Here is a 10,306-nt window from a genome sequence, read left to right as displayed (position 1 = left end):
AAAAAAAGATCCTAGACATATTTGGTGTCTATGAACTCGTAATGACCCAAAGAATCATAATGGCAGGTCAGATTTAGAATTTAGTGAACATGAAAAAAAAAATAAAAAATTGTGGAATTGTTTTTTCATTGCACTTTGAATTTTTCCTGTTTTTCAGTACACTATATGGTAAAATCAATGGTGCCGTTCTAAAGTACAAGTCGTCCCTCAAAAAACAAGCCCACACACATGGCCATATTGACAGAAAAATAAAAAAAGTTATGGCTCTGGGAAGAAGGGGAGGGAAAAAACAAATGCAGAAACGGAAATACCCCTGGTCCTTAAGGGGTTAAGCGCGGCCTAAAAACGCATTTCTTCAGACTTGCCTACCGACACTTTTGTAACTCTCCCCGTTTGGCCCATACAAAAATCGGGACCCCCGTATCATCTGTCCCTACCTCCATGCACATAATAGCCCTCTGTCTGCACTGGGCACACTGTCCGGTGACCGCTCGGTGCAGCGTTAGTTGCAGACCGCCGTCAGTACATTATGGCTGTATTGCAGAATATAAGCACATTTCACTGTTCCCGTCCCCCCTATTTCCTCATCGACCATCGGCTGTGAGCAGCGGGACCCTCACTGCTCCTGTATCTGAGTTATGTGATTATTATGTATTGTCTGTACAATTCCCTGCAACATGTAAAGCGCTGCCAAATATGTTGGCGCTCTAGAAAAAAAATTATATTATAGCATTGCTCCTGTCTGACCCTGATGGTCATGAAAGGAATTGCACCAGCATTGCTCATCTGCCCCTGCTGGCCACAATTGAACTGCATCAGCACTATTCTTGTCCGCTACCCCACAGTCATCAGAAGAACTACACCAGCATTGTTCATCTGCCCCTGCTGGTCAGAATAGGCGCTGCAGCGGTATTGCTTGTCTGCCCCTGTTGGTCCCACTAGGGAGTGCAGCAGCGCAGCTTATAAATTTTCACCTTAGCCCTCTACAATTTACGGCAGGGCAGCGTACACAGTCCTTATGCAGGACCACCACCATCATCCTTCTGCATTCGTTAATGTGGTCTCTGAAGACATGGGTGCACAGAAACTGGGCAGAAAACATTTGTGGGTAGTTGTCCTGTAATTGACCTATTTGTGACAAGCGGCTCGGAGATCAGCAGCCACAATAACAGTTGGATCCTAGGGCGCAGTTTCCACTTTCTATTTTCAATGCGTTTTGAGAAAATATTGTGAATTCCATTAATGCTCCAAACCCAAACTGCGCCCCCCAGAAGAAGCTTAGCAGTGTTGCAGCACAACAGGGCCACCAAACAGTGATGATGAGGAAAAGGGAGCAGCACCTGGGGGCAGCAATGAGCATAAGCAACAGCGCCACCTGGGGGCAGCAATGAGCATAAGCAACAGCGCCACCTGGGGGCAGCAATGAGCATAAGCAACAGCGCCACCTGGGGGCAGCAATGAGCATAAGCAACAGCGCCACCTGGGGGCAGCAATTATCATCACCAGCAGCGCCACCTGTAGGCAGCAATAAGCATCACCAGCAGAGCCACCTGGGGGGTACAATGAGCATAAAACAACAGCGCCACCTGGGGGTAGCAATGAGCATAAACAGAGCCACCGAGGGGCAGCAATGAGAAAAGGGAGCGGTGCATCCTAGAATTGATGAGCACCCAGAATTCCACCATATATTTACAGGATATGGAACAACGATGGGAAGGAAAACACTACAATATGCAAAATCTTTCCATGGCCGAGCCAGAAGGCGACTTCATCCTCGGGTCCCTTCACCGTTACATTGACACTTGCAGTAGACGAGTCCCGTGGACAATACTGAGATCCAGGGAGCAGACGGCCATCCTATTGGTAACTTTATTACTACAGGAAAATATATCAATGGCTCAGGCTGCAGGGCCTTTATCGAGCCTTAAAATGCAGCGTTCTTGTTTATGGCTCGATAGAGGCCCAGCGCAGCCGAAACCTTGTGATTTGTTTGCACTAATAAGTTACCAAGAAGGGTCTGGTCAGCAAACACAGCGCCCCCTCTCGCCCCTCCATATACAGTTTCTGGGCGCTTCAGCAGGAGGGATCCGACACAGTTGTGGAGAAAATGCTGTTTATTGGGGTTATTAGGGGGGGTTACAGTGAGGGTCTGCACGTCTCCAGCGCAGTGCGTGACTAATATCAGGGAACAGGTGACGCTTCGTGTTCTCTGTTGCGCGACTTTGAGGAGACTGCCATTTAAAGGGCCAGACCCCTATAAATAAAGCTGCAGAGTCTGGTCCCAGCAGACATTCAGCCTCGCTTGCTGTCAGCGAATGGGAACGTTCCTATTGTTGTCCACAGCTGAGGGAGTTTATGACAGTGTGCGAGTATAGTAAGTGCTGCAGGCACACTAACAAATACTCAGCTGTGAGGGGTTGCTGGTCTACAGGGGAGGACCCCCACCATGGTATAAACATTCAGGTGCCGGGGGTCCGCTGTCTCTGCCATTAGTGAGACTTCCCGCTCTGCTCAGCTTTGGCTGCCGGTCGCCCTCTGCAGAGCTGTCATCGCCACTGTCCAGCGATCCCGCCACTGGCGCAGGGTCTGGCCGCTGCGCTCCTCCTGGGGGAGGCAAAGCTGCGCTGGCTGCTCCCACCTGCAGCAGAAAGAGGACTCATTACCAAGTCACGGCCAATACGACGGCCACAGCGGGAGCCGCACACTCACCAGTCGCTCACAGCTGCCTGCACTGCCTTCCCGTACTCCTGGCTTCTCTCGCACTGCTGGATGAGCTGCTGCAGCTGAGGGACGAGCTGCTCCGTCTGCTGCGCATAGTGAGTGGAGAGGAGCTGCAACAGTGCTGCGGAGGGAATAGACGGCAGAGGAGAGGGTTTGTTACAGTGTACTAGTGACAACATCCTGGGAGCCGAACACCCCGCACTGCAGACGACACATTGTAATGGAGCAGTGTGCGCTGCCCATAGGACAATGGAGACCGATACAAAGTAACAACTACTCAGCTGTGAGAAAGACATCAACTCACCGCTGAAGCTGGTGCTTGGGCTGTCGGGGAGCTGCCACTGAACCTTGGAGGAGGTTTGACGGCGGCTGCGCTGATGGGAGCGGAGGAAATGCAGGCGACGCTTCATCTCCGCTACGTGGGGCAGAACCTTCTCCGGGGCCTGCGAGGAAGAGACATCACAGTGTCAACGCAGGCATCTACAGGTGCATCTTACAAAATTACCATAGAATACCAAAAAGTGAATTTATTTCAGTTCTTCAATATGAAAAGTGGAACTCATTATATAGAGTCATTACAGAGCGATTTCAAGTGTTTATTTCTGTTAATGTTGATGATTATGGCTTACAGCCAATGAAAACCCAAAAGTCATTATCTCAGCAAATTAGAATACTTTATAACACCAGCTGGAAAAAATTATTGTAAAATCCGAAATGTTGGCCTACTGAAATGTATGTTCAGTAAATGACCTCACTACTTGGTCGGGGCTCCTTTGGCATCAATTACTGCATCAGTGCGGCGTGGCATGGAGGCGATCAGCCTGTAGCACTGCTGAGGTGTTATGGAAGCCCAGGTTGCTTTGATAGCAGCCTTCAGCTCATCTGCATTGTTGGGTCTGGTGTCTCTCATCTTGCTCTTGACAATACCCCATAGATTCTCTATGGGGTTAAGGTCAGGGGAGTTTGCTGGCCAATCAAGCACAGTGATACTCTTGTTTGCAAACCAGGTATTGGTACTTTTGGCAGTGTGGACAGGGGCCGAGTCCTGCTGGAGAATAAAATTTCCATCTCCAAAAAGCTTGTCGGCAGAGGGAAGCATGAAGTGCTCGAAAATGGCCTGGTAGACGGCTGCGCTGACTTTGGTATTGATAAAACACAGTGGACCTACACCAGCAGGTGACATATCTCCCCAAACCATCACTGATTGTGGAAACTTCACACTAGACCTCAAGCAGCTTGGATTGTGGCCTCTCCACTCTTCCTCCAGACTCTGGAACCTTCATTTCCAAGGTCTAGTGTGAAGCTTCCACAGTCAGTGATGGTTTGGCGAGCCATGTCATCTGCTGGTGTAGGTCCACTGTGTTTTATCAAGACCAAAGTCAGCGCAGCGTCTACCAGGAGATTTTAGAGCACTTCATGCTTCCTTCTGCCGACAAGCTTTTTGGAGATGAAATGTCATTCTCCAGCAGGACTTGGCACCTGTCCACACTGCCAAAAGTACCAATACCTGGTTTACAAACATACATTTCAGTAGGCCAACATTTTGATTTTAAAATCATATTTCAAGCTGGTGTTATAAAGTATTCTAATTTACTGAGATAATGACTTTTTGGTTTTCATTGGCTGTAAGCCATAATCACCAACACTAACAGAAATAAACACGTGAAATAGAGCACTCTGTAATGACTCTATATAATCTGAGTTTCACTTTTTGTATTGAAGAACTGAAATAAATTAACTTTATGATATTCTAATTTTGTGACGTGCACCTGCATATACCCCACAGCTGGAGTGCGTAACAGTGTGTCAGCGCTGATCTCTCACCTTATACAGAGACAGGCCAACGCTGGCGTAGATCTCCTGGTAGGCGGCATAGTGCGGAGAGTGGGGGTTGGAGATACGGTTTATGGACAGCTCCTGAGTCGGCACCAGGATCACCCTGCACAAGGGGCAATTCACATCAGATCTTATATTCTAGTCACATCCAGAGCTGCATGAACAGTTCTGCAGATTTGTCCTTAAGCAGCAGGGGGCAGCAGTCAGGATCATACAGAACAGACCTGACCTCATCCTCCAGTCACAGCCAGAGTGAGTCCCACCTGAGCTCATCCTCCAGTCACACCCAGAGTTGCATCACATCTGACCTCATTCTCCAGTTACACCTAGAGCAGAGTCCCACCTGACGTCATCCTCCAGTCACAGCCAGAGATGCGCCATATCTGACCTCATCCTCCAGTCACACCTAGAGCTGCATGCAGAACTTCTGCTACTTTACTGCTTGAGCCAGCAAAGACACAACATGACCCCCAACCTCCCGTGGTGCAGAGGAAGCAGAGCGGTGATTGCAGCTCTGGAGGTGACTACAGCAGACCGGACTCCCAGGGGGTCTCTCACCCGTCTGTGCGCGTTTTCTGCATCGCCGGGAGGAAGACAGAGGAGAAATGCTTCATGTCCCTCTGGATGGCGTCCTGCAGCCGCTGTGTCTCCTGGAAAATCTCGTGCGGCCGCGGGCGAAGCTTCTCCTGCACGAACCGCTGCACCTGGCGAGACGACAAAACCTGCGGTCAATCCGGGGGTCTCACATCACTGACAGCAAGCAGAGATGGTGCAGTGAGGAATGGCTGCTGCATGCTCGTAAGTAAGTGCACCCCGACCATCTGGAGTCACATGACCTCACCTCCAACCTCTGCTGCCGCATCTGAGTCCTGCAGATGGCGATCCCCTCAGAGAGCACCTGGATCTGCTTCTGCTTCCTGTCCTGTGGGGAAAGCAGACGTCAGATGAAGGCGCTGCTGATCCCCGGCTACCCCCGCCGAGGACCACTCACCAGGAGGTCGCAGGCGACATGGATGTTCTGCTGCCGCTTCTGGAGGAGCTTCACTTCTTGCTTTTTGTTGGCCACCTCCGCCTGAAGAATGCAACATTCCTGCTGCAGAGCCATCTGACAGCCGCGCAGCAGCACCAAGCGGAGCTCCGCATCAAAGGCGGCCCTGCAACGTGCATAAAGGGAGACAGACAATAACCTCCGTCACTCCCCTACACCACCAGGGACGCAGCCCCCAACACCCCTAGACCACCAGGGGTCAATGACCTCCCACCGGCACCCCCTACCTGCTGAGGGCAGAGCGCTCGGTGCCGTCTGACAGCGCCCTGTGGACCTCTTTTATCTTCTCCGCCATGTAGGACGACACCTCTATCAGCCGGTTCTGAACGATGTGGAGCGCAGAGATAACGGACACCGACTCCTTCCAGCCATCCTGCAGCGACGACACAAAGAATGACCCCCAAAGCAGAAAGTATGTGCTCCCCTAACCGATGTTGAGGAATGAGACTCGCCTGGAGGAGGGTGCCGAAGCAAGGCATAGTGTCCAAAACCTTTAGGCGCGGGTCCTCGAACAGAGCCCTGAAACACAGACACGTGACAGAGCCCATCCTGGACAGTCGCTTCTCACAGCTGAGGGGTCGTCACAGTGGCAGCCGGTCCAATCTCCAGACTGATACATTGTAGCAGACGATCAGGGTGGAGGATTCTGCGGCCCGGACTAACACATTATAACAAACCTTTTGGGTCTGGTCGGCTCCAGGTTCTCAGTCTCATGGAGGTTGGACGCGGTCTCGGAAAAGCTGCGGGACGTCGATGCTGGCTCCCCAGCCCCCGACGTCTGCAGCTGCCCCATTTCCCGGGTGCTCTTTAAGGCGAAGTGCTTCAGACACGAGAGCACGTGGTTCGGGGGGTACATACACCAGATCTTCTGCAAAACACAGGAATCGTGGGGGAGAGGTGGAAAACGGCTGGATTATTGGACAGAGTGACAAACGCCGGATTATTGGAGGAACTACACTTTGCCAGATTATCCACGGCCGAATCACCTCTGTTTGATTCATCCACTGCTGATTGGTAAACGAGCGCATATCATCTCCGGCCCTGAGTGGAAAAAGCAGGGTCAGACATGACCAACAGGCGGGAGGGATTCTCTACGTATAGAGCAGAGAGACCAGAAGACTGAAGAACAGAGCATGTATAGAGAAGAAAGACCATGACGTAGCAGAACAGACACTAGTAGGAGGGAGGGACTCTGCAATACAGACGCTAGTTAGGTAGAGTTAAGAATGGAGACTGAATCTCTATAGTTACAGCAGTAAACCCAGAAGAAAGGCTAGAAGAGCCATAACTAGAGGATGGGAGGGAGTCTCTACAGTAAGGGCTACAGATGCCAGAAGATCAGACCGGAGAGAGAGTTTCCATGTACAGGGAAGAATCAGGTGAGGACTACAGATACCAGCAGATGGGAGGGATTCTCTACACTTACGGGATGGAGCCAGAAAAGTCATCATATAGGGAGCGTAAATACTTGACTCGCATCTGATAAGCCTCCCGCACTTCCCTCTAATACAGAGGAAGACACGGATGAGCGGAATAACAGGCGACATAGATATTTAGCGGGTCACCGGCGATGTGGGGGGATTTTACGTACCAGAACCTGCGGCTCTGGGAAACGCATTGCGAGACCCTCCTCCGTGTTTGGGAAGACGAGGCTCCACTGCGATGCTCTGCGGGGGGGCAGAACATACAACGTGTGAGGGTCTCCACAGGGCGACGCAGCAGAGCCAGCGAGCGAGGTCCTTACCTGCCGATGTCGACCAGCCGGACGCAGTTTTCCTGCACCTTGTGGGTCTCGTCTCGCAGACCGTCGCACTCCATCTCTTTGGTCCTGGTGTAGGCTCGGAGCAGCACCAATCGCTGGTTGATATCCTGGGACTTATGGTTGCTCAGTTCTATAGAGGCAGAGAAGGCAGCAGTGCAACAGGGTAGGGGGACAAAGAGTTATGCACAAATCACCTTTGAAATGTGCAGACTCGTGGGGTGTGAATACTTGTGCACTCACCTTGCCTGGAGACATCTTTCTCAGCGGTCTGGATTTGCTCCTGTAGATGCTGCAGTTCTGAGCGCAGCGCGAGGATTTCCTGACTCAGCTGCCATCTGCGCTGCTGCTCCTTCTCCTCCGCAGAGCGTTGCACCTGAAACAGCAGAATGGAGACCCTCAGTCTCCTCCCCCCCCAAAAGGGTTTGTTAACACTGGGGCGCCCCTAAATCATAAGGATCACACTCACCTCCGAGCGCCGAATCTGCTGATACCTGGACTGCGAGTTAAGGAGTAAACACATGAAACACTGTAACAAACCCTCTGCTGTATGAACGAGACCTTTCACACCAGGCTCATCCAGAGCCTCCTGGTTCAGGATGATGCTGACAGACGATTGGTTCTGCAAGGATACCAGTGCAAGTTTCCTTCCATGTTCCGCACCGTTCTACAAAAGATGTGAAAACTTTCACAATTAGTTCATCCTTTGTCTAGTGCCCCAATAATGCGATGCTGACCCTTTAAATAGCGCTCAGTGACCCCTCACCTCTCGCTGCGCACGTGGCGTATGATATATTTCCAGATGTCGGCGCACTGTCCTATGAAGAGTCTGGAAGACAGAACGGTGTCAGTGCATGGTGGGATGATGGGGGGCGCGGGGGGCTCCGGCACTGCTCACCTCTGCAGCATTTCCTCACTGGGCACCTTGTGTGGCGGGAGTCCCATCTCCTGCACCGCCCAGCGCCGCAGATCCTGTGCCAGACTCCTCCGATCCATCCCTTATAAATATGGGGGCTCACCTGCAAAGAATAAATCGGCCATTTATAAGGCCCCCCCAGCCGCTTTCCATTCACTGACAGCAGAGAAAAGTCACTGGAAAGTTGGAAAAACTTATGGAAAACTGAGAACCAGAGGCCCTCCGGTGGCCACACAGAGACACTGCACCCCCGAGCCGCACAGCAAGAACTACAAGCACCAGCGAGACCTGGAAGCTGTACACCAACTAAAGGCTGACGCAGACCAGTCTGTGGAGCCACAAGTCCCAGTAAGTGAGTGACAGATAAGACTACAAGCCCCAGCACAGCCCTACACCAAACACACAAGACCGCGAAGCACTACAAATCCCAGCTAAGGTCCGAACCTGCTGGGGTACTATACTATAACTACAGCAAACCTCAACAGCCACAACTACGAATCCCACCCGGAAGAGTGGAACAACAAGTGCCAGCATATCGCGAGGACAGGAAAACATTGCGCGACTGCGTCTCTCATACAATAACCTTGTGCTGACAATACACAGGTGTTCACCGGCTGGAGAATCACTGACAGCAACCGGATCCCAATACTCCGCAACAGAAGTTTCAGTTTTCCCGCCAGTATAGTCTGTCGCGACATTAACATGTCATCTCCGCTGAATTATACGTCACGCTGCACAGCTCACAGTCCGCCGCCAGAGGGAGCCCATGCACCGCGCATGTACGAAGACTAGCAACCAGTTGTCTGCTCGCCATCTAGTGCACAAAGCGAGAACTGTAGCTAATACATTATCTATCTATCTATCTATCTTAGGCTAGTTTCACACTAGCGTTTTTGAGCGTTTTCACCGTCGCCTTGGCGATTCTCTGGATTTTCTCTTGGATATTATTAGTCCTCTCGGTCTCGGGGCCACTGCTATTTGTGGACGGATTGTATTTCAGTCTGTGGGAAATCAGTTGTGGACGGAGAGGTCTCAGCCCCCAGTAGACGGATCTCTGGGCTCATGGATCTGGACTGGAAATATGGCCGCCATCCCGGCCCCCGCAGCGCTTGTCGCCCTCCTTTCCTGCAGACCCGGAGACTGCGCCTTTCAGGGTTAATCTCTTATTTCCACTTTAGGAAACATTTTTTTTATTTTCTAACAACCTCATCACTATAATCAGGAAACTCTCAATAAACTTTACCCTTTGTTTGGCACGTGTCCGCCATATTCCTGGAAAAGGGGAAGTATCACCCGCGGGGCTGAGAACAGACAACGGGCGAGGTCAGCGAAACGTCAGGACTATCTCACAAGATGCTGTGAAACCAGAAAATTCTCACTGTCCGGCAGGAAATCCAGTGACAGCGGAAACTAGCCTGCTCTGCCACTGCGGCCTGTACCTTTACTGCTGCCTGTGCTGCCACTGCTACCTGCTCTGCTACTGCTGCCTGCCTGTACTGTTACTGCTGCCTGTGCTGCCACTGCTGTGTCCTCTGCCACTGCTGCCTGCTCTGCCACTGCGGCCTGTACTTCTACTGCAGCCTGCTCTGCTACTGCTGCCTGCTCTGCTACTGCTGCCTGCGCTGCTACTGCTGTGTACTCTGCCACTGCTGCCTGTTCTGCTACTGCTGCCTACGCTGCTACTGCTGCATCCTCTGCCACTGCTGCCTGCTCTGCTACTCCTGCTGCGCTGCTACTGCTGCCTTCTCTGCCACTGCTGCCTTTGCAGCCACTGCTGCTGCGCTGCTATTGCTGCCTCCTTTGCCACTGCTGCGTGCTCTGCTACTGCTGCCTGTATTGTTACTGCTGCCTGATTTGCCACTGCTGCCTGTGCTGCCACTGCTGCCTGCTCTTCCACTGCTATCTGCGCCTCCTGCTATCCTCTGCCCAGCTTGCTGGTGGTGGACCCACTGTCCCCCCTCTGAGCAGTTTCAGTACCTCTGATGGCCGGCGCTTATTTCCATCTGACCTTTGACTTCTTTCCTGG

The 10,306-nt window shown here is 51.8% G+C and overlaps 1 protein-coding gene across 6 annotated transcripts; it reads right to left on the bottom strand.

The window, feature by feature from the left end:
• Nucleotides 1-2,096: 2,096 nt before the first annotated feature.
• On the bottom strand, nt 2,097-9,665 carry HAUS5 (HAUS augmin like complex subunit 5). Of its 6 annotated transcripts, none has more exons than XM_073570398.1 (20): nt 9,524-9,665; nt 8,263-8,383; nt 8,131-8,193; nt 7,999-8,031; nt 7,834-7,858; nt 7,608-7,740; nt 7,350-7,497; nt 7,197-7,272; nt 7,032-7,108; nt 6,592-6,646; nt 6,283-6,473; nt 6,058-6,124; nt 5,833-5,978; nt 5,549-5,711; nt 5,399-5,479; nt 5,116-5,261; nt 4,546-4,660; nt 3,026-3,164; nt 2,710-2,842; nt 2,097-2,638 (listed from the first exon to the last, which is right to left on the bottom strand). In XM_073570398.1, exons 2-20 carry the CDS (start codon nt 8,358-8,360, stop codon nt 2,512-2,514), a joined length of 2,016 nt encoding a protein of 671 aa, XP_073426499.1. In that variant the 5' UTR covers nt 8,361-8,383; nt 9,524-9,665; the 3' UTR covers nt 2,097-2,511. The 6 variants fall into 6 exon arrangements, with proteins under 6 accessions (XP_073426499.1, XP_073426502.1, XP_073426503.1 ...); XM_073570401.1 differs by lacking the exon at nt 9,524-9,665 and adding an exon at nt 9,188-9,323; XM_073570402.1 differs by lacking the exon at nt 9,524-9,665 and adding an exon at nt 8,892-9,022.
• Between the last annotated feature and the right edge of the window lie 641 nt (nt 9,666-10,306).

Source organism: Dendrobates tinctorius, unplaced genomic scaffold (assembly GCF_039654945.1).
Source record: "Dendrobates tinctorius isolate UK_male_01 unplaced genomic scaffold, ASM3965494v1 ptg000028l, whole genome shotgun sequence".
NCBI lineage: Eukaryota > Metazoa > Chordata > Amphibia > Anura > Dendrobatidae > Dendrobates > Dendrobates tinctorius.
This window is presented reverse-complemented; position numbering and strand designations above follow the sequence as displayed.